Source organism: Pipistrellus hanaki, assembly GCF_964339955.1.
Source record: "Pipistrellus hanaki genome assembly, chromosome: 3".
Classification (NCBI taxonomy): domain Eukaryota; kingdom Metazoa; phylum Chordata; class Mammalia; order Chiroptera; family Vespertilionidae; genus Pipistrellus; species Pipistrellus hanaki.
In genome coordinates, this window is record NC_140505.1 from 145,054,890 (window position 1) to 145,079,872 (window position 24,983).

Below are 24,983 nucleotides of genomic sequence, written 5' to 3' on the forward strand. Positions count from 1 at the left end.
GGCATGAAGGTTCTGACAAGAGCTGACTCTGAATAGATCACACAATCGGGGCATGGAGATTTTGACCAAAGTATGTTTTCAAATCTGTCAGCAGTTTTTTATGTTTTTTTTTTTTTTTTTTTTTTTTTTTTTTTTTTTTTTTGTGTGTGTGTGTGTGTGTGTGTGTGTGTGTGTGATAAATTACATAGTATCTGGGATAGCTCTGTGCTGCTTTGTCTCTAATTAACCCCGTTTCTCCTCACTGGGCAAATGTCCAGCCACTACCCCTCTTCACTTTCCATTAGTGATCTCAGTGAATAACAAAGGCCATCAGATTAGAAGTGCTTCCTTCCTAACACCAAATCTACTGACTTCATGAATGTTTTGTGGATGAAGTTAACCCACTCTCACCTAAGACCATCCATGCTGTTTCTGCTCTGAAACCCAACTGCTCTCATAGACATTTCTGCAATTGTATCTCATTCCTCCTGGAATTTCTTTTTCTGCTGGATTATTATCAACTGTTTACAAACATCCCTCTGTAGATTTAATAATAAAACAACAACAAATTAACTCTAAGACTTTACAGAAAGAACAATAAGTGCGGACAGGGAGTTGATCTATCATTGGGATTCGATAGAAAAGATTATAACAGGTTTTAGGAAATCTAGAGACTTAGCATTTCAGAAATACACTTTTGAGTAGGCATGAAACTTTGTGAATGGAGAATAGGGTTAAAACACTGAGATATCAGACATTAGCAGAGGCTTCCCCCAGTTTATTTCTGACATTCCCAGGAACATGCTGAAGGCGATGAGGAACCACAGTGTCATCTCCGAGTTCATTCTCATGGGGCTGTCTGCGGACCCCCAGACCCAGGCTCTGCTCTTCGTGCTGTTCCTTGTTATTTACCTCCTGACCCTGATGGGGAATCTGATGTTGCTGCTGGTGATTGGGTTTGACTCTCATCTTCACATCCCCATGTACTTTTTCCTGAGGCAGCTGTCCTTCCTCGATCTCTGCCACTCCTCTGTCACTGTGCCCAAGCTGTTGGAGAATCTGCTGTCTGAGGAGAAAACTGTCTCGGTAGAGGGCTGCCTGGCTCAGGTCTTCTTTCTGTTTGCCTCTGGGGGCACTGAGTCCTGCCTACTCACTGTGATGGCGTATGATCGCTATGTTGCCATCAGGTCTCCTCTGCTCTATGGCCAGGTGATGAACAGACAGCTGTGTATGGGGCTGGTGTGGGCCTCGTGGGGTTTGGCTTTTCTGGATGCTCTCATCAATATCCTTGTAGCTCTCAATTTAGACTTCTGTGAGGCTCAAAATATCCACCACTTCTGCTGTGAGCTGCCCTCTCTCTACTCTTTGTCCTGCTCTGATGTGACTGCAAGTTTTACAGCCCTGCTCTGTTCCAGCATCCTGCATTTCTTTGGAAATTTTCTCCTGATATTTTTCTCCTACGTTCGCATTTTGTCCACCATCCTGGCCATCAGCTCCACCACAGGCAGAAGCAAGGCCTTCTCTACCTGCTCCTCCCACCTCACTGCAGTGGTCTTCTTTTATGGTTCGGGACTTCTCCGTTATCTCATGCCCAATTCTGGATCCACTCGAGAGTTAATCTTCTCCCTGCAGTACATTGTGATCACCCCCATGCTGAATCCCCTCATCTACAGCCTGAAGAACAAGGAGATGAAGGCCGCTGTGAAAAGGATGTTGAGGAAATGTTTCTGGTGCTTCAAATAATAACACCAGGATGATGAGGATTCTGGGTAGAAAGTGCAATAAGTAGTGCCTGGATATTCAGGAGAATTCTCTGATGTCAGGATCTGCAAGGTTCCCTACAGCTTTTGTTAAGAATACTTAAGCAGAGGTGGAGTTAAGTTTCTTAGAATGTTACCAGTTGAGTCTGAGTCAGAGAAAAGTGGTCCTAGGTATTTTTCCTAGAAAAATATTTAAAATATTACACACAGTATGGTACACATTTTTATTATATTCCGACTATCTTTGCCATGCTTCTAGCAGCTAAATTCCACTTGATCAATATGGTTCCAGAGAGACTGTTAATTATAGATTCTGTTAACCATGGTGACCCCTAGTTCTCCCTGTCCCTGCTCATTATTCATTCATTCTTCCTGGCACAGTGTCTAGTACATGGTCAATGTCAGACCATTCACTCTGTAGGAATTTTAATAAGGAGAGATTCAGAGAGGCAGAGGTCAGCCATTCTGTTTGCAGTACTCTGACAGCCAATCCCAGTGGCCCACTGATAAGATCACTAGTGTTATCCTAGCTTCTTCCTTTTCAAGGCAGATTTATAAACATGAATTGTAATAAGAACACATGATCAGATATTTGTATGATGTCAGGGAATGTGCCAAGCATTTTATGTACATGGTGTATATTTAGCCACAAGTGCTTTAGGTAAAGGCTTTAGTTATTGTTATTTTAAGAAGAGGGAGGAAAGTGACTCAGAGGGGTATGTGGTGGGGTTGGAATTTAGAACCAAATGGACTTACACCAAGTCTATTTTTTTTTTTTTATACCAACTTGCCACACTGACTCTCCCCTGGATGCTGTGAGCTACCCCAAACCAAATTCATGAATTCCCTCTTTAATTATTGTTGTTGTCTTAATTTCCATTGTTTAAGCAAGTCAGAATTATATTCTGTCATTTGCAAGGAAAATGACCTAAAAGACATATATTGGTGCCAGCATGGATGGCATTGCAGGTATAGACAATGGAGAATTTGAAAGTGATTGTTGACTTTATGCATGTCCAATAAAGACCACAATAGCACATTTGTTTATCCTCTTCAAGCCATTTACCTAATAGCCAAAAATCTTGTGAGGGGGCCCCAGGATAAAAAATAAATTAAAAAAAAGGTTCCCCAGCTCGTGTGCACTGCTCAACAACTAGCTCTGGCCCTCAGCCCAGTGATGCTGTAGAAATGGCAGAACAGGAGAGCATCAATAGCAGAGCAAATGCTGCACAAGGCCTGTGGCAACTTCAAAAAGAAGCCAACAGAATTTCAGCAGAGGTCCCTTAGATCATGAAACACAGTTGGAGAATTAGTGAGAAGGAAGTTTGTGAGAGATGTGTGGGTGAAAATTGTGGTAAAAATTTAATTATTATTTCTTTTTTAAATTACCTTTGGTTTTTGCTTATTTGCAACCTATCAACTGTCATTGTTCCCTTCAATTTGCATTCTCAGCTGCAGAGAATATAAACTCAAAGAGATCAAGGACGTTTTTTGGCACCCCCACTACATTTTAATAATAAAATTTTAAAAAAATATGCTTGCTGTACAATAAATAAATTTTGAATATGTCAATTATGAGCAAAGAAATGAGAATATATCTAGGATGAAGTCTCACCAGAGGGACCTCACTGCCAAAGCAGTTGGAAATAATTATATGAGTAGAATAGCCTACTAGGTGAATGCAAATCTCTTCCTTCCTTGTGAGCCTAGTTCTGGGCCATGGACTCACAGTTTGGTCATGGCTGGGCAATGTGGTGGTTATGCAAAAGTTCAACAAGATTTTCATGCATGAAGGATGTTCTGCTGTTGCCACTGAAGAATTTTATTTTGATAAAGGTCATACACTACTTTGTTAGCTATATTACCAAATACATTCTAATTTTTGTTCTTATTATGAATTAAAATTCAACTACAATGATTACTTTGTTATTTCTAGTACGTAGGATTGCTTGGTGGTTTGTACACTGACCTGTACCTGTCAAGTTTATTGAATTATTTTCTTAGTTCTAATGGCTTAAGATACTATTGGGTTTTTAATTATTTCATCATAAATAAAGGGAAATTACATTTTAATTTTTAATCTTAAAATATAGTCTAATTATTTTACCTTAAATAAGAAAAATAATTTATTTTTCATCCCAATTTTTATGTTTCATATTGTAAAGTTAATTTATTGGACATCAGTCTATAATATGGACATCTTTTCTATTGGGTCAGTGAGAAAACTTCTCATGTTTCAGCATTAAGGATGTTTGTTCTGGTTTTGATCAATACTGTTGACTTAGTACATGAGAATTGATGTAAAATTTTATCAAATGTGTTGTTTTTATTTTTAAGAATATATTTTTTTATTGATTTCAGAGAAGAAGGGTGAGGGAGATAGAGAAACATCAGTGATGAGAGAGAATAATTGATTGGCTGCCTCTTGCACACCCTTTACTGGGGATTGAGTCTGAAAACTGGGCATGTGCCTTGACTGGGAATGAACCGGGACCTTCTGTTCATAGGTAGATGCTCAACCACTGAGTGACACCAGGTGGGCTCATATGTGTGTTTTTTATTTCTATGAGTACCGGAACTTTTTCTTTTTTGTTTACTAATATATAGTGTCTATACATATTAAGCATGGAATAAATACCTGTTTAATAAAAATTTTTTATCAAAATAGTCATATGGTTCTTATTATTTGATTTTTTAAATAATAAATTGTTACAGTAGGTGTTCTGGTTGAACAATTGTTGCATTCTTGAAATAATGCTACTCAGCAGCCAGGCCTGGAACGGCAGCAGCAGGGCCCAGAGCAGCAGCGGCCAGGCCCGGAGCAGCCAGGCCGGAAGCGGCCAGGCCCAGAGTGGCCAGGCCGGAGCAGCCGGGCCCAGAGCAACTGGGCCCAGAACAGCTGGGTAGGGAGCAGCCAGGCCCGGAGCAGCAGCATCCAGGCCCGGAGCAGCCGGGCCAGAACAGCTCGCTCCTCGCCTGCTCCCGCCCCAGGGCTGCTTCTCAGACCTGGCTGGAAACTTTTGGGGGAACTTGAGGGTCTGCTGAATCAAGTGATGAAGGCTTAGATCTGGATGTGTTTGAGTTGTTGTAGCGCTGGGGTGTTGATCTGTGAGTGCCTTGTGTGGGGCCTGGATGAGGTTGGTTGATCTATTTGGATGTGTCTTTTGTTTGAAGTGTATCCTTGGGAATGTGGAGGTATTATTGATTTGAGAAAATGCTAAGTAATTGATTTGCTACCTGAAAAATTTAAAGTTCTGAAAGTTTAAGGTCTCTTGCCAAAAAGAGGTTTTAAAGCTAACACCTTAATTTTAATGGAGGAAGGGGAGGACATGCCCTTCCCACCCAGAACAGGTAATCCAATTCCAGCCAGCAGCTATCTTTAAACAATGTGTTCATTTACATTTGAATGGCTACGCCTTTTGATAGCCCAAGGGCAAGTTTACATGTAAACAAGTTTGCTTCTCAGTTCCCAGAGCAGAAAAAACAAGGTTTAAAATTATTAGATTTTAAAATTTATTCTTAAAAATATAAAAGTTTAGCCGAGACCGGTTTGACTCAATGGATAGAGCATCGGCTTGGGGACTGAAGGGACCGGGGTTCAATTCTGGTCAAGGGCATGTACCTTGGTTGCGGGCATATCCCCAGTAGGGGGTGTGGAAGAGGCAGCTGATTGATGACACTCTGTCATCAATGTTTCTAACTCTCTATCTCTCTCCCTTCCTCTCTGTACAAAATCAATAAAATATATTAAAAAATATATATATATAAAAGTTTATTAATTAAAAAAAAAACCAAGGAAATTTAAAAACCTGATGAACAATATTAACTGTTGATTATAATAGAATCAGAGATATGGGAGGGGAGTGGACTGACAATTCTCGGGGAAAAGGGGAATGGTGGGTGCGGGAAGAGACTGAACATAAACTGTGCACCTATGGATGAGGACAATGGGGGGTGGGAAAGGGTAGAAGGTGGGGTGGGAACCTGGTGGAGGGGGGAAAAATGAGGAACTTTTGTAATAATATGAACAATAAAGATTGATTTAAAAAAAAGAAAGAAATAATGCTACTTAGAATAGTAAAAAGTGAATTAACTTTCATCAATATTTAACTTAAGAATTTCCGATTTATGTTCATAGGTGAGATAGTATAATTTTTTCTTGCATTCATCTGGTCTTTTCTTTTTAACAGCTTATTGAAATTATGTTTCACACATCACAGAGTTCATCTGTTCAATTCAATGCCATGGTTTTTAGCACATTCACAGAGTGTGCAAACATCACCACAAACCAATCCCAAATTATTTTCATCATCCCCATAACTATAGGCAGTAACACTCCAAACCCTTCCCCTAAGCAATCACTAATCTGTATTTTGCCCATATACTGTAGATTTGCTCATTTCAGACATCTGACCTTGACATCAATAGTATGTTTTACTTCATCTTTGTGTTTCCTTCAAATATTTTCAGTAAAAATGGGTTATTTCCTTCAAGGCTTTATAAAACTCATCTATAAAATTTTGAGTACTGCTTGTCTTTTGTTGTTGTGTAGGGAAAATTTTGATCTACAACTTAATTCCTTTAATGAGTAGTGTTATATTTGGGTTTGATATTTGTTCATGAATAAATTTTAGTTATTTGTAATTTTTGTCTACTATTCATATAATGTGTTAAACTTCATTGATATTTTTTAAATCTTATTTTATTGTTGAGAGTATTACATGTGTCCCCCATTTTTCTCCCTTGCCCCCCTGCACTTATCTCTCACCCATCCTAGGCCTTCACCTGTCTATTGTCTGTGTCCATGAGCTATGACTAATTTGTTTTGCCAAATCCCTTCTCCTTTTTCACCCATCCTCCCACCCCTTCCTATCTGGAAAATGTCAAAATGTTCTCTGTATCTATGAGTCTGGTTCTATTGTGCTTGTTCATTTATTTTGATTTTTAGATTCAATTGTTGATAGATATGTATTTAATGCCATTTTATTGTTCATACTTATGTGTCTTCTGCTTCTCCTTCTTATTCTTCTCCTCCTCCTTTTTCTCCTCCTCCTCCTCCTCCTCCTTCTCTTCCTCCTCTTCCCATTTTGTCTTCCTTTTCTCCTTCTCATCCTGCTCCTCTTCCTTTTCCCATTTCATCTGCCCGCCCCCCCCCCCCCCCACCTCCTTTTCCTCCTTCTAGAAGATCCTTTAACATTTCATATAATACTGGTTTGGTGTGGTGAACTCCTTTTTCTTGTCTGGAAGCTCTTTAGCTGACCTTCAATTCTAAATGATAGCTTTATTGGGTAGAATAATATTGGTTATAGGTTATTATTGCTTTTCATCAGTTTGAATATTTCTTGCCACTTCTTCTGGCCTGCAAAGTTCCTGTTGAGAAATCAGCTGGCATCATATGGGCACTCCCTTGTAGATAACTAACGGCTTTTCTCTTGCTGCTATTTAAAAACATATATATATATTTTTTGATTTTTTACAGAGAGGAAGAGAGAGGGATAGAGAAACTTTGATGAGAGAGAAACATCAAACAGCTGCCTCTTGCACACCTCCTACTGGGGATGTGCCCAGGTATATGCCCTTGACTTTCAGTCCACAGGCCAACACTCTATCCACTGAGCCAAACTGGTTAAGGCTCTCTTGCTGCTTTTAAGAGTCTCTCTTTGTCTTTAACCTTAGGCATTTTAATTATGATGTGTCTTGGTGTGGGCCTCTTTGGATTAATCTTTTTTTGAGAATCTCTGTGCTTCCTGGACTTGTATCTCTATTTCTTTCACCAGGTATAGGAGGTTTTCTGAAATTATTTTTTCAAATAGGTTTTCAATTTTTTGGTCCCTCCTTTTTCTTTCTGGCACTCCCCTGCCTTATTATGCAAATATTGGTATGCTTGAAGTTACTCCAGAGGCTCCTTACACTACCTTCATATTTTTGGATTCCTTTTTTATTTTATTTTTGCTGTTCTGATTGGGTGTGCTTTACTTCCTTATATTCTGAATTCTCCCTTTGATTCTTAGGACCTTCTATTCTACTGTTGGTTCCCTGTAAATTATTTTTTTTCTTTTTTTATTTATTTTATTGATTTTTTTACAGAGAGGAATAGAGTTAGAAATATCGATGAGAGAGAAACATCGATCAGCTGCCTCCTGCACACCCCCTATTGGTGATGTGCCCGCAATCAAGGTACATGCCTCTGACCGGACTCAAACCTGGGACCCCTCAGTCTGCAGGCCAATGCTCTATTCACTGAGCCAAACTGGTTAGGGCTGTAAATTATTCTTTATTTCAGTTAGTGTATCCTTCATTTCTGACAGGTCCTTTTTTATATTGTTGATGTTCTCACTAAGTTCCTTAAAGTTCTCACTAAGTACCTTGAAGTACTCAGTAAGTTCCTTGGTCTTCTTTATAACCATTATTTTGAACTCTGTATATGGTAGTTTTTTTTTGCTTCCATTTTATTTAGTTCTTTTTCTAAAGATTTCTACTGTTCTTTCATTTGTAACACATTTCTTTGTCTCTGCATTTTGGCTGCTTCCCTGTGTTTGCTTCTATGTGTTAGGTAGATCTGCGATGTCTTCAGAACTTGATGGAGTGGCCTTGTGTAGAAAGTATCCCATAAGGCCCAGGGGCTCAGCCTCCTCAGTCATCTAAGCTGGGTGCTCCAGGTGCACCCCTGTGTGAGTTGGGTGCTTCAGGTGCACCCATGTGTGAGCTGAGTGCAGTCCTATTAAAGTTGAGCCTTGTTTGATATTGTCATGACTAGGAGGGATTGATCTCCAGGTTAAAAAGATTGTCTACAACTATAGCAGAAGAGCTGCTGTGCAGGAGCTGACCCTATGGAGTAGGACTTGCTTGAGTGGAACTTTGGTGCTCACTGAGTTCGCCTCTTGAGTGTGTCACTCATGAAGGTGGTAGGTTGTAGTTTGGCATGGTCAAAGCTGACCACCAGGTGCACTGACTCTGGAGTCTCCTGGAAGGTGTAAAGTCAGTCACTCCCATTGACTTGCCCAGGGATACCTATTATAGTATGAACTACAAAGCAATCTGCAGATGGCTGCTTCTTGTGTTGGGCTTGGGGGTGCTCAGGAGAGGCCAAGCTGTGAACCAAAGCACGCTGCCAATAGTGCTGGGCCTGGGCCACTTATTGAGAGGTTTGGGACATGCTGGAGCTGGCTCCTGCTTGTTTGAGAGATTTTTAGGAAAGTCTGAAGCATGAGGCAAGAGAGACAGATTTTATAGAAAAGACACTGGAAATGGCTTGGTTGAGCCTACAAGTAGGGAGGGACAGGGTTTCAGGGACCCACTAAGGTGGGGTTAAAAGTATGAGCCAGTTTGATGAAGATTCATATATGGCAATGCCTGTTGCCTCTGTGGTGGGGAGGGCCCAGCAAAGGAACAATGGCCTCTGCTAGCACTTCTGTCTGGGAGAAAGCTGCCTTTATAGCTCTCACTCTGTTTCCAGACAAGTTAATTCCTTCCCAGATGTCCCATGTTCCTTTCAAGCTGCTTCCTCAGTGGTAGAGCTCAGAGGGAGGGAAGTGGTGTGAGAACCCTTTAAGAGGAGCTGCCTAGGGCTCCAGCAGTCTCTGTGCCACTCAGCCACAAATATTGCTGGTTTTTACAGCCAGAAGTTGTGGGGACTTCTCTTCCCAACACTGGAACCCTGGGCTGGAGGCCTTGGTGTGGGGCTGGGACCCCTCGCTCCTCAGGAAAACCTCCATAGTCAAGCTATCCCTCCGGATTTTAAACCACCACACGTGTGTGTGTGTGTGTGTGTGTGTGTGTGTGTGTGTGTGTCCTCGCATGCCCAGCTGGCTCCTCAACTCCATCCCTGCCTCCTTTCAGCTAGATTTCAGGTATTTCTGAATGATGGTTGTTCTGTGTTTCAGTTGTACAGTGGTGCCTCACACAACGAACTTAATTCGTTCCAGGAGCAAGTTTGTTATGCGAAAAGTTCGTTATGTGAAACACGTTTTCCCTTAACAATACATGTTAAAAAAAATAATTCGTTCTGTAGCATTAAATATGCTAAGATGACATAAAAAAAGATAAATTTTTTGTTATTATTTTTATTTAGATACATCTAAAAACATAATTTTTTTAAAAAAAAACACATTTTTTTAATTTTAAGACAGACTAAGTAGAGTCTACCGAATCTTGCACATCTTCATCCATTTTCTGCTTTTTGGCCGATGGTTTCATGAAAAACCTGTCCAAAGTCGTTTGTTTTTCTCTTTTCTCCAACATCTGCCGGAAATAACTGACAAGAGTATCGGAGTAAAGATCGTTGATCCTGTTTGCTTCAGCTGAATCCGGATACAGTGTATTGAGTTTAACTTAAAAGGACGACTGCTGTGATACGTGCGTGATTTAATTCGTAATGAAGAACGATTGCCGCGATACTTGCTTAAGTTAAGCGCAGTGACTAACGACTGCCTGCAGTGCCTGCGCGGAAGGATGCAATACATCGGCAGCGATCGTGGAAGCTCGGGCAAAGCGGTCGTGGAAGCTCGGGCGACTTCGTTGTGTGAAACGAAGTTCGTTGTATGAATCATGAAATGAAGTTCGTTGTGTGCAGCGTTCGCTGTGCGAGGCGTTCTTTATGCGAGGCACCACTGTAATTTTGATGTGGTTATGGAAGGCATTGAGTGCCACATTTACCTACTTCCTCATCCAGGCTCTGCTCTTTGTGCTGCTCCTGGGGCTTTACCTGCTGACATTGATCATGGTGATCAGAGGGGACTATCTGCATCTGATTAAAACACTGGGTACTTACCTCAGCTTCCAGGTGGAGACCTGGAGGCTAAGGGAATTTTCCCTTGCCTGGGACCAGGACCACAGGAGATTAATTCCCACTGACTCAGTAGCTTCAGGGATAGAAACTGTAGATAACCTTTAGAGACTAACCGCTGAGCTCTGCTTCTGTGTTATCGGCTATCGCAAGATAGGGCCACATTCCAATGTCCAACAGGATGTGATTGGGAACCAACCCTGCGGGCTGTCCCCAGTCTTTAGAATTTAGTCTTTAGGATTTAGGATTTAGAACAAAGGAAAATTCATGTGGTTTGAACCTTTAAAAGGGACTGCCTACCCCTGAAACGGTGCAGTCATGTGAGACCACCTGCTTGTGGTGCTCTCACAGCTGTCCTGGCCAGTTCAATAAATCCTTGCCTCCTTTTTTTTAAAATGAATTAATCAGCATCCGGTGGTCTTATTTTGAACCCAGAGTTCGACCCCACAACAATACCCATATATTTCTTCTTTGCCCACCTGTCCATCCTAGATATCTACTTCTCAGTTATTATGCCCCAAATGCTATAGAACTTCCTGCCTCATACGAAAGGTATCTCAGAGTCTCCTGAGAAACTGCACTGACAGAATTAGTGAGGCCTGCTTGGAAGTATCCTTTTTCTCTATTTGGGTGTGTTGAAACCCATCTTCTCTCTCCCATTCTTAGGACTCCTATGCTGCTGTCTGCTACCTGCTTCTCTACACCATGGTCATGAACAGGTCTCTGCACTGCCATGGCCAGTGTGGCATGGGCAATGGGGTTTCTAAACTCACTAGGGAATAACCTTTTCACCCTCAAGTTACATTTTTGTGAGTCCACCATTATCTCCCATTTCTGCTGTGAGCTGCCTTGGCGCTTCCCTCTAATCCTGCCCCTCTGTTCCACTTCCAAAGAATTCCTTCTCTCAGGGTCCAGTGCTTTTCTGCGGCTGCTGACCCTCCCCCTCATCCTCTTCTCCTACTCCAGAATCATGTCTGCCATGCTGAGCATCTGCTCCTCTGAGGGCCAGGACAAAGCTTTTACCCACCTCACTGTGGTGCGCTTGTTCTATAGGATAGCTCTGTTGAGGGACATCAGTCCCCACCCAGTCTCAGTGTTGGAGTGAGTGGCCTGCACTCAGTTCAGTGTGATCATGTCCTTGCTGAGCTCTCTCATCTACATCCTCAAGAGCCGGGAGGTGGAGCTGCTTTGCAGAGGGAGCTGAGGCCACAGAAGGTGCCCGAGGCTTAGAAAACGCTGTGATATTCTTCTCAGAAAAGAAAAATTATCTCTAGAGGAGAAAGATTATTATAGGCACAGAGCACTTGGGGAAATTACATTTTAATTAAATTAAAATGTTTTGTCTGGATTTAGAAGTAAATAAACTTCCACAAAAGCAGAGGCTGAGAGGAAAAAACCTTGATATGATGACTCCTATCCAGCAGCCCTTTGCAAAATAGACTGAGAGTGGAATCTTGGCTCCATCTTTGGAGGTAGCAGGGCTGACACAGATTAAATGTACTGGAGCAGCACAGGGTCCTGACCAAATTGGTGACTTTTCTTGGAATTTTCACAAAGGAACATAATAAAGAAAGGGGCTACAAAAATGAAGGAATAAGTTATAGATAATGCTCCAGAATGGAGCTAGTAGGAGCTAGTCACTCACCTGACCTTGTGCTATTTACTGTAATAAATTGGTAAGTATGCCTGCAGATGGGGTGGTACAATGATTAATTTGTGTGTTAACTTGACTGGGCTAAGGGATGCCCAGATGGCTGGTAAAACAATTACAGTATTTCTAGGCGTGTCTAGAAATCAGGTTTTTTCCAGATGAGATTAGCATTTGAATGAGTAGAATGAGTAAGGAGATTACCCCCATCAATTTGGGTGGGTATTATCCAATCTGTTGTGGGCCCAAATCAAATGAAACTGTGAAGGTAGGGTGAATTTGCTTTCTCCGCTTGAGCTGGAACACCCATCTTCTCCTGCCCTCAGATTTGGTGCTCCTGGTTCTTCAGATTGGGACTTACCCCACTGGCTTTCCTGGGCCTCCAATTTGCAGATATCAGATCATGGGATTTCTCAGCCTCCATAGTCATGTGAGTCAATCTCTCATAATACATTATCTATCTATCTATCTATCTATCTATCTATCTATCTATCATCTATCTACCTACCTACCTATCTACCTACCTATCTATCTTGTATATCTATATCTACATCTATATGTATATGTATATGTATATGTATATGTATATGTATATGTATATATATATCTACCTTGTTTCCCCAAAAATAAGACAGTGTCTTATATTAATTTTTGATCCCAAAGATGCACTAGGTCTTATTTTCAGGGGATGTCTTATTTTTCCATGAAGAAGAATACGGTACACATTTATTGTTAAATGAAAATAAAGGAAATTTATTACCTGTATACGGTACGGTAGTACGGTAGTTGTCAACACAAACCAGACAAACTGTGAATCCTACAGTATCAAGAATTTACTCATTTATTCAATGACAATCATGTCATCATCTTCTGGAACATCATCATAACAATCCAATTCCTGAATTTCCTGGTGAATTTCTTGTGACTCCATTTCTTTCAGAATCAGTGGACCAAATCTCTCATGTTTAGCAATAGCATTCTAAGACAGGGCCTGGGCGGGAGGAGGCTTATTTTCGGGGGGATGCCTTATATTTCACTCAGAAGGAAACCTGTAAGTAGGTCTTATTTTCGAAGGATGTCTTATTTTTGGGGAAACACAGTATATCTATAGCTATCATCTATCAATCTATCATCTATATCTACTAGTAATCTGTTTTTCTAGTTCAGTTTTTCTGGAGAACCATGACCAATATAGCAAGGAAAAGAAAAATGAATAGATTGTCAGATGTGGAGAGCAGCTACAGTTTTTGGGCAGGCTCAAGCCTCAGACTGACTTGTGGCAAAGCCACATACAAGTCCCAGCTTGGAGGGCAAAGCCCTCCCAGCACAATTATAGCCAAAGGCTGTGGTTGTAAGCTTGATTTTATAGTCGGACCCTGTAATCCCTAGGTAGCTAAGGAATGTGGGCTACGGGAGGTGCAGCAAGTGCTGCCTAAACAAAGCTTGATAGAGTTCAGAGAATGGCAACAATAGGAAAGAAGCAGATTTGAAACTCACAAGAACATTGAAAACATCTTGCCCTTGCTTTGTTTTGTGTGATCTGACTATAAAATAAAGCCTCGATTTACAGACTGTGTCACTGTTTCCTCATCCAGACACAGTAATCCATCTGGTCTCAACCTATGCTCTTGTCTGTCTTCTTTAATCTTTCACCGCCCCTCCTCAGGTTCACCACTGGCCGTGCTGGGTGCAGTTCAGTCAGATTGGAAATCAGTATATTGTTCCTATTTTATTTTTCCTAAGCTCTCCTACCTGAGGCCTTACGTTTTAAAATACAGAGTATGCATTTGACCCAGGTACATTTGAATCAGGTACAGTTTATGGAATGTGGGTTAGAAGTGAATAGTTATAGAAGCAAATTTAAAAGATTAATAAACTACTCCTTTGCATCTACTTAATTAATAAACATAAATATATAATAGCAGCCTATTGACAAACATTAAAAACTTCTAAATATATGGAGAATAATATATTCTGCTTATGGACAGGTAGAATGACTATTGTAAAGATGTCAGTTGTTCCCAAATTGGTTTATATGTTCAGTATTAATCATAATTTCAGAATACTTTTATTATTTTTAAAAACCTTTATTGTTGAAATTATTACATATGCCTCTCTCTTCTTCCCTTTGACCTTCTACTAGCCCACCTCTGCCCCCTGCCCCCTGCCCAAGGCCTTCACCACCCTATTGTCTATGTCCCCTGAATTATGCATATATGCATCAAAGTCTTTGGTTAACATCTTCCCTCCTACCTACCCCTGCCTTCCCTCTGAGATTCTGCAGTCTGTTCTATGCTTCTATGTCTCTGAATCTATTTTGTCATCACTTTATTCATTAGATTCCACAAATGAGTGAGATCATGTGATACTTGTCTTTCTCTGATTGGCATATTTTGCTTACCTAATACTCTCCAGGTCCCTCCATGCTGTCTCAAAGAGTAAGAGACCCTCCATTTTTACTCTGCTTAGCATTCCATGGGTAAATGTACCAAGCTTTTTTATCCACTCATTTACTGATGGGCACTTGGGCTGTTTTCAGATCTTAGCTATTGTAAATTGTGCTGCTAATAACATAAGGGTGCATGCATTTTTTTCTGATTGGTGTTTCGGGTTTCTTAGGAAATATTCCAAGAAGTGGGATCACTGGGTCAAAAGGAAGTTCCATATTTAATTATTTGAGGACATGCCATATTGTTTTCCACAGTGGTTATACCAGTCTGTATTCCTACCAGCAGTGTACTAGGGTTCCCTTTTCTCCACATCCTCATTTATTGAAAGGGGTGAGGTAATATACCTCATTGTCATTTTATTTGCATCTCTCTGATGATCAATGACTTTGAGCATTTTTTCATATGCTTATTGGCCATCTGTATGTCTACTTTGGAGAAGTGTCTATTTGCCCATTTTTTAATTGGATTGTTTGTCTTCATTTTGTTTAGTTGTATGTGTTTCTTATATGTTTTGAATATTAAACCTTTATCAGATGTATCATTGCCATATATGTTATCCCATATAGTGGGCTCCCTTTTTGTTTTGTTGATGACTTCTTTTGCTGTGCAGAAGCTTTTATTTTGATGTAGTATTATTTGTTGATTTTCTCCTTAGTTTCCCTTGCCCCAGAGGTATCAGTAAACATATTGCTATGAGAGATGTCTGAGATTTTGCTGCATATGGTTTCTTTTAGGATTTTTATGATTTCATGACTTACATTTAAGTCTTTTATCCATTTTGAGTTTATTCTTGTGTATGGTATAAGTTGGTGGTCTAGTTTCATTTCTTTGCATATTTCTGTTCAATTTCCCCAACACAATTTATTGAAGAGACTGTCTTGACTCCATTGTATGCTCTTGCCTCTTTTGTCAAATACTAATTGAGCAAAATGGCTTGGGTATATTTCTGGGGTCTCTGTTCTGTTCCATTGATCTATATGCCTGTTCTTGTGCCAGTACCAGGCTGTTTTGATTCCTGTGGTTTTGTGGTACAACTTGATATCTGGCATTATGATTCTTCCACACTTGTTCTTCTTTTTCAAGATGGCTATATCTCTTTGGAGTTTTTTTGGTTCCATATAAATTTTTGGAGTGTTTGTTCTATATCTGTGAAATATGCAGTTGGTATTTTAATAAGGATTGCATTGAATCTATAGATTGCTTTGGGTAGTATGGACATTTTAATGATGTTAATTTTACCAATCCATGAGAATTGTATATTCTTCCACTTATTTATATCCTCCTTTATCTCTTTTTCATGGTCCTGTAGTTTGCTGAGTACAAGTCTTTTACCTTTGGTTAAGTTTATTTTTTTCTCTTAATTTTTTGGTTGCAATGGTAAATGGGATTGTTTGTTTAGTTTCTCTTTCTAAGAATTCATTATTGGTGCATAAAAAAAGCCATCGATTTCTGGGTATTAATTTTGTATCCTGCTAAACTGCCAAAGTCATTTATTAAATCTACTAGTTTTTCCCCTGTGTGGAGTCTTAAGGGTTTTCTATGTATACTATCATGAGAATAATGAGAGTTTTATTTCCTCCTCTCCAATTTGGATACCTTTTATGTTTTCTTCTACTGATTCTGGTGGCTAGAAATTCCAGTACTGTTCTATATAATAAAAAGACTAATATGCAAATTATCCCCTTGACTGGGAGTTTGACTGGTAGTTGGACCAGGGGGTGGGGCCAGCCTGTCAACCACCCATGATCCTACCCCCACCTGGCCCCGCCACCGACCAGCCCCTCCCCCCCAGATCAGGAGTGGGGCCAGCCCGACAACCGCCCACAACCCCTCCTGCTACCCGGTCTGATAGGCCCCAACTGAGGCAGGCTCGCTAGACCACACCTGTCCACGAATTCCTGCCCTGGGCCTCTAATGTTGAATACTAGTAAGAGTGGTGGATATCTATGTCTTGTTCCTGTTCTTAGGGGAAATGGTTTTAGCTTTTACCCATTGAGTATGATGTTCGCTGTAGGTTTGTCATCTATGGCCTTTATTATGTTGAGATATGCTCCCTTTATTCCCACTATGCTGATAATTTTTATAAAAAATGGGTGTTGGATTTTGTCAACTGCTTTTTCTGCATCTATTGATGTGATCACGTGATTGCTATCCTTCAATTTGTTTATGTGATGAATCACATTTATTGATTTGGGAATATTGTACCAGCTTTGCATCCCTCAAATAAATTCCACTTGATCATGCTGTAAGATTTTTTAAAATATATTGCTGGATCTGATTTGCTAATATTTTATTGAGGATATTAATATCTATATATATATATCAGGGACAGTAGCCTATAATTTTTTCTCTTTGTAGTGTCTTTAGCTGACTTTGGAATTAAGATAATACTGACCTCATAAAAAGAGCTTGGAAATGTTCCTTCCTCTTGGACTTTTAAAAATAGTTTGAGGAGGCTAGGTGCTAGTTCTTCTTTAAATGTTTGGAAAACTCCCCTGTGAAGCCATCCAGGATAGGACTTTCGTTTGCTGGGAGTTTTTGATTACTGCTTCTATTTCCTCAGTTGTTATTGGCCTATTCAGGTTTTCTGATTCTTCCTGATTCAGTTTTGGAAGATTGTATTTTTGTAGTAATTTGTCCATTTCATCCACATTGTCCAGCTTGTTGGCCTATAGTCATTCATAGTATTTTCTTATAATCCATTGTATTTCTGAGGTGTCAGTTGTTACTTCACCACTTTTATTTCTGATTTTATTTGTTTGGGTCCTCTCTCTTTGTTTCCTGATGTGTCTGGCTAAAGGTTCATCAATCTTGTTTATTTTTCAAAGAACCAGTTCTTGGTTTCACTGATTATTTTGTATTATTATTTTTTAGAATCTGTGTCATTTTTTTCTGTTCTAATCTTTGTAATTTTCTTCCTTCTCCTTATTCTGAGCTTTTCTTGTTGTTCTCTTTCTAATTCTATGAGTTGTAGGGTTTAATAGCTCATTAATAATTTTTCTTGTTTTTAAAAAATATATTTCATTGATTTTTTACAGAGAGGAAGGGAGAGGGATAGAGAGTTAGAAACATTGATGAGAGAAAGAAACATCGATCAGCTGCTTCCTGCACACCTCATCCTGGGGATGTGCCCTCAACCAAGGTACATGCCCTTGACTGGAATTGAACCTGGGACCTTTCAGTCTGCAGACTGATGCTCTGAGCCAAACTGGTTAGGGCAATTTTTCTTGTTTTTGACGTAGGCCTGTAGTGCTATTGAACTTCCCTCTCAGGACTGCTTTTGCTGTGTCCTAAAGGTTATGGGCCGTGTGCTCATTTGTTTACAGAAAGTTTTTGATTTTTTTCTTGATCTCTTTGGTAACCCATTCATTGTTTAATAACATACTATATTTAGCCTCCATGTGTTTGAATGTTTTTGAGTGTTTTTACTATAGTTGATTTCTAATTTCATTTTATTGTGATCTGAGAAGATGCTTGATATGATTTTAGCCTTCTTAAAGTTATAGAGACTTGTTTTGTGTTCTAACATGTGGTCTATCTTTGAGAATAATGCTTGTGCACTTGAGGAAAATGTATATTCTGTAGTTTTGGAGTAAAATGTTCTGTCAATGTCAATTAAATCTATCTGATTCAGTGCATCATTTAGAGTCACTGTTTCTTGGTTAATTTTTTATCTAGAAGATCTATCCAGTGATGTCAACAAGGTGTTAAAGTTTTCTGCTATGACTGTATTGCTCCCATAAAGTCCTTCAGAATTTTTTTTTTAATACATTTAGGAACTTCTATATTGGGTGCATATATGTTTACCAGTGTTATACTTTCCTACTGGATCAATTCCTTTAGTATCATGTAGTGACCTTTGTTGTCTCTTGTGATGGCTTTCATTTTGAAGTCTATTTTGTCAGATATGAACATTGCTACTCCAGCTTCTTTTTTCCCCCAATTTCATTTGCATGGAAAACATTTTTTTTCTATCCCTTCATCTCATCCTGTGTGAGTCTATTGTTCTGATGTAGGTCTCTTGTAGACAGCATATAGTTGGGTCATGTTTTTGTATCTATTCAGTCACCTGTACTTTTGATTGGAGCATTTAATACATTTACATTTAAGGTTAATATTGATAGGTCATTATTTATTGCCAATTTAATTTTGTATGCCTCTCTCTCTCTCTCTCTCTCTCTCTCTCTCTCTCTCTCTCTCTCTCTCATTTTTTTTCTTCTCATTACAGCAGTCTCTAGCATTTCTTGCAGTGTTGGTTTGGTGGTGATAAAATCCTTTAGACTTTTTTTTTTTTTTTTTAAATCTGGAAAGCTCTTTATTTCACCATCTATTTTGAGTGATAGCCTTGCTGGATATAGTAATCTTGATTTCAGATCCTTGCTTTTTATTAACTTGATTACCTCATGCCATTCTCTTCTGGTGTGTAGAGTTTCTGGTGAGAAATTAGCTGATAGCTTTATGGGAGCTTCTTTGTAGGTAACAAATAGCTTTTCTCTAGCTGCCTTTAAGATTCTCTCTTTGCCTTTACTTTTTTTTTACATTTTAATTATGATGTGTCTGGGTATGGGCCTGTTTGAGTTCTTACTTGGGAGCCTTTGTGCCTCCTGGACTTGTGTGACATTTTCCTTAACCAGGTTAGGGAAGTTTTTTGCTATTATTTCTTAAAAAAAAGTTCTCTATCTCTTGCTCACTTTCTTCTTCCTCTGACACTCCTATGATGTGAACATTGTTACATTTCATGTTGTCCAACAGCTCCCTTAAGCTGTCCTCCTGTTTTTGTTTGTTTGTTTTTTTCTTTTTTATTAAATTATTATCTGTGTACATATTTTAACATTGCTCCCCCTCCCATACATACCCTCCCTCCCCAGAGTTTTGAGTCCATTGGTTGTATTTATATGCATGTATACAAGTCATTCGGTTGATCTCTTATCTTCCCCAGATCTCCCTCCCCTCCCCGCTGTAATTTGACAGTCTGCTTGTTGCTTTACTGTCTCTATATCTATCTTTTGGTTCATCAGTTTATAATGTTCTTTATTATCCATAAATGAGTGAGATCATGTGGTATTTCTCTTTCCTTGACTGGCTTATTTCACTCAGCATGATGTTCTCCAATTCTATCCAGGTTGTTGCAAATGATGAGAATTCCTTCGTTTTTATGGCAGCATAGTATTCCATTGTGTAGATGTATCATAGTTTTTTTAATCCAATCTTCTGCTGACGGGCACCTAGGCTGTTTCCAAATTCTAGCTATTGTAGATTGTGCTGCTATGAACATAGGGGTGCATATATCCTTTCTGATTGGTGTCCTCCTGTTTTTAATTGTGTTTTTTTTTCTTATTGGTTTTCTGATTGCATAATTTTTATAACCTGTTTTCTAATTCGTGGATCCAATCCTCAGCTTCCCCTCATCTGCTATGTATTCCTCCATTGTGTTCTTAGTGCTATGTCATTCTTCATTTCTGACTAGCCATTTTCATAGTTTCTCTATCTTTTCTCATGTTCTTGAGAATCCTTGTAATCATTATTCTGAACTCTATAGCTGATAATTTATCTCCATTTCATTTATCTCTTCTTCTGAAGAATTTTCTTGTTCTTTCATTTGGGACTTTTTTTTTCTTCTTCTTCTTTTTTTTTTTTTGTCTCCCCATTTTGGCCTGCCTGTTTGGGTTTGTTTCTATGTATTAGGTAGATCTGCTATGACGCCAAGTTCCTAGTGCAAGACAATGCCAAACACTGTTTATAACTGGCCCTGAATACCGTTCAAAGCTATCAGCAACCTATAGTTTGTGGCTGTCTGCTGGGGCTGGGTGCCTTTGGAAAGGAGTAAGATGTGCAACAAGGTCTGCTTTTCCTAGCATGGGGACCCAAATTAGATCAGGTAAAGACTCAAAGCCTTCAGAGACCTGCCTCTGCCTACTGTCTGGTTGTTGTTCAGTCTTCATTAGTCTCAGGCTATTGACCACAGCAAGGCATAGACTCCACAGGGTGAGGTGAGAGGTTTTCTAATGGGGTAGGAAAGTTGCTTCTGCCCCAGGCAAAAGCTACCTGGATGGTAAAGGTCTACTGGAGAAAGAAGTCCTCTTCAGTATGAGGAAATGGTTCAGCACAGGAACCCAGGGTGGTTTCCCTCTGAGCTCTAACCTCAGAACCCCAGCCTTAGATTCTCCTCACACAGTTCTAGCCTATTCTGTCCTCCCTCTGCCTGAGCTCAAGATGAGTGGCTGCACATGAAATTTTGAGTGTTGATGCTTTAAGAGAGTGCCTATATTTCCAGCCATCTCTCCCTGCTTTTCACAGCCAGATGTTATGTGGGCTTTCTTAGTTCTGGTACTCTGGGCTGGGAAGCCACGCTTGGGGTTTAGACCCCAGAGTTCTTAGTGGGAACCCCCCCACAGCTGAGATATCCCTCTGGAATGTCAGTTGCTGTCTGTGGGAGCCTGGCCAGCCCTTTGGAACCTCCACACTTCCTACCAATCTCATTGTGGTCTCCAGTTATCAGAGCTCTTTTTGGGTGATTTTTTTTCTCTCCTTTATCTTTTAATTCACGGATCCAATGAATCATAGCAGATCCTTGTTATCAGGGTTCTCTCCAGCTAGTCTTTAGTTGAAAATTCAAGATGGTTTTTCTTCATGTTAGTTGTAATTCCAGTTTGATCTGGAAAGAGTGTCAGTATAGTTTCCCTTTCTCTGCTGCCATTTTTTAACTTTGAGACTCATGGACCTGTAAGATAGATGGTCAATGGCACAGAATTAGTCTTCCATCACTGTACGTGACCAATTGTGATGAAATCTACTGCACCCCAAACTGGGATTCTTTTGCTTCACCTCTGATCTTTTCCCTTTCTCCATTATGCTGCCTATCTAAACCATTTGTTTAAATTAGGGTTCCTAAATCTCCTTTTACTTATTATGGGCTGAAGTTCTTTTATATTTTGCTAGAAATGCAAATACCATTTTTAGATGTGGCAAACTGGAAAAGCAAGTGTGGGTGATTGAGATTGTGATCTACTCCTCCTTAGACCATTGCCTTGTAATCCAAGTTTTTGCTAAACGGAGATGAGGTCTGGAAAACTGTGACCTTAACCCAAGAATACTTGGAGGTCTGAGAGAGAGAGACAGAGAGAGAGAGAGAGAGAGAGAGAGAGAGAGAGAGAGAGAGAGAGAGAGAGAGAGAGAAGCATCAATGATGATAGAGAAGCAACCCCATCCCTCACTGGGCCTTGAGCCCAATACCTGCGCATGTGTCCTAAACAGGAATCAAACTATGAGCTCGTGGTTCATAGGTTAACTCTCAACCACTGAGCCAAACCTGCCAAGCAAGTTAAGTGTTTTAAGTGTTAATAGTTAATGGTCTTGATGGCTTGATTTCTATCCTATATAAGTCAACAAATATTTTCTAAATCCAGAATATTCATTCAGCTGGCTTCTGAACAATTGCACTGAGTGAGGCTGAGGGCAATTTGTGGATATAATTGGCTGGAGCAAATCACGCCTCAAGGGCATTTTTTCTCTTTTGTGCATTTCTGATTCTTTTGTGGAGAGAAAGCTGAAGACAAAGTAGGCATCTGGCCAATTTCTTCAGAAGTCTCTAGATGAAGGAGGCTAACATCCTTGCTGTCAAGCAATTGTTCCTAGGCTCAGACACTGGGGAGCTGCTTCCTCAAACTCCTCTCAACTCAACTTCCTGCGATCTGTTGAAAGAGGATAGAAATTGCTGGGTCCTGAAGAGACGACAGTTCAGTGTGCCGTAACAAGACCCCAAGACACTTGGCAGAATCTCACTCCCCAGTAATCACTCCCTCAAAGGGCTGGCAATGCTCAAAGGGATCACACTTGCTTCTCCCAGGACAATATTTCAGTGCCATTGTGAATGTAGAGAATGCCAAATACAAAGAGGACCCAAAGCCAGAGATGGCAGTGGACTGTGGAGGCTCACAGCCTTCTGGACATTGAGGCTGACTTAGGCATTCCTCTAGAGATAGGGTCAGATGAGCCAAGGGCTATCAGAACAATGTTGCTAGCTGAGGCTCTGGAGACACAGTTTTCTGCACTAGTTCTCAAAATGTAATCCTCAAACAAGATGTATCAGGCTGCCTAGGGAATTGTTGCAGTCAAGGTTTCAGGCTTCATCCCTGGACCTACTGAATCAGAAACTCTGGGGGTGGGGCCCAGCAACACTGCAATGTTTTAACATGTGATTCAGATGATCGCTAAAGTTTGGTAACCACACCTGTGGGTTTTTTTTGTTTTTGTTTTTTTAAATTACCAAACACACAGTGGAAGGAGGTGAGCCATCTATCAGCTATAATGCTCAGGGGGAAAAAACAAAAACAAAAAACTGCTTCTCTTTCCATTCATTTAAGTTTATGGTTCATTCTTTGAGTTCTAGGATGAGACCCTGATGATCAGCTCTCACTCTAACCCAGCCCCAGACTCAATCTAATTCCATCATCTATGGAACGTCTTGTATGTGCTGAAGATTTTTTAAAGACCACATAAGAAAGAAAACTAAATATTAACCTTAATGTGTGAGTTAAGAACTATAAACAGTGCCTGGAAACCACCAAGAGGGAAAGGTTTTTAAAAATATATATTTTATTGATTTTTTTACAGAGAGGAAGGAAGAAAGATAATTAGAAACATCTATGAGAGAGAAACATCCATCAGCTCCCTCCTGCACCCCCCCTCCCCCCACTGGGGATGTGCCCACATGTCCTTGATAGGAATCGAACCTGGGACCTTTCAGTCCACAGGCCGACGCTCTATCCACTGAGCAAAACTGATCTTGGTGAGGGGAAGGGTTTTAATAATAGGATCAAATCTAAATATTAAGCATGGTATTACAGATTCTTTGCTGACTGGTGCTCTGCAAAGAATCTGTAATACCAGGATAACATATTTTCTTTTGTGAAATGTCATATATCTATATGTATCTGCCAATGATAATGTACTTTCCTTTGATTCTAAGATGCACATTTTTCATATTTTTGTGTTTCTGAAATTCAGATGTATCTTATAGTTTAATATGGTTTATTGTGCTTGACAAAAAAAAAGGAAGAAAAAAGGAAAAAATCTACAATTACTAGGTGGTTTACTCTTTTTAGTAAATGACAACTTACAAGTGAAATATATTAACAACTAGAGGCTCAGTGCACGAAATTCATGAATTTGGGGGTGGAGAGGAGGAAGGTTCCGCAGCCTGGCCTGTGCCCTCTCACAGTCTGGGAGCCCTTGGCTGATGTCCAACTGACGGATTAATCTGTCAGTTGAACATCCATACTGCTGTTGCAGAGGTGGAAAGGCTCCCACCACCACAGCTGCTGTGCTCGCCAGCTGTGAGCCAGGCTTCTGGCTGAGCAGTGCTCTTTCTGTGGGAGCACACTGACCACCAGGGGCAGCTCCTGCATTGAGCATATGCTCCCTGGTGGTCAGTGTGCATCATAGCGACTGGTTGTTCTGCTGTTTGATTGATTTGCATATTAGCCTTGTATTATATAGAACTAGTGGCCCAGTGCACGAAATTTGTGCACTGGGGTGTTGGTGTCCCTTAGCCCAGCCTGCACCCTCTCCAATCTGGAACCCTGCAAGGGATGTCTGACTGCCTGTTTAGGCCCGATCTAAATGAGCAGTCAGACTTTCCTCTCACAATCCAGGACTGCTGGCTCCCAACTGCTTGCCTGGCTGCCTTCCTGATTGCCCCTAACCACTTCTGCCTGCCAGCCCGATCATCCCCCAATCACTTCCCTGCCAGCCTGATTGATGCCTACTTGTTCCCCTGCCAGCCTGTTTGCTTCTAACTGCCCTCCCCTGCAGGCCTAGTCCCCCCCAATGTCCTTCCATGTAGGTCTGGTCACTCCCAACTGCCCTCTCCTGCTGGCCTGATCACCCACAACTGCCCTCCCTTGCAGGCCTGGTCCCTTGCAACTGCCCTCCCCTGCTGACCTGATGGACCATAACTGCCCTCCCTTGCAGACCTGGTCCCTCCCAACTGCCCTCCCCTGCTGGCCATCTTGTAGTGGCTATCTTGCGTCCACAAGAAGGCAGGATATTTGACCACATAGGGGTAGCCATTTTGAGTGTAGGAGTTACAGTCAATTTGCACATTACTCTTTTCTCAGATAGGATAGAGGCCTGGTACACAGGTGGGGGCTAGCTGGTTTGCCCTAAAGGATATACCGGATCAGGCTGGGGGTTCCCTTGGGGCGTGGGGTGGTCTGGGCGAGGGGCCTGTGGTGGTTTGCAGGCCAGCCATGCTCCTCTGGTGACCCAAGCAAAGGCCCTGGTTTCTGGGATTTATTTATCTTCTATAATTGAAACTTTGTAGCCTTGAGTGGAGGCCTGGGCCCACCAGGGTGTATGGA

The 24,983-nt window shown here is 40.7% G+C and overlaps 1 protein-coding gene across 1 annotated transcript; it reads left to right on the forward strand.

Moving 5' to 3' along the window:
• Window positions 1–792: 792 nt before the first annotated feature.
• On the forward strand, window positions 793–1,722 carry LOC311620380 (olfactory receptor 8S1-like; the record flags this gene model as incomplete). The annotated part of the gene is made up of 1 exon (XM_084879722.1): window positions 793–1,722. The coding sequence occupies one exon, from the start codon at window positions 793–795 to the stop codon at window positions 1,720–1,722; it is 930 nt and encodes a 309-aa protein (XP_084735848.1).
• Between the last annotated feature and the right edge of the window lie 23,261 nt (window positions 1,723–24,983).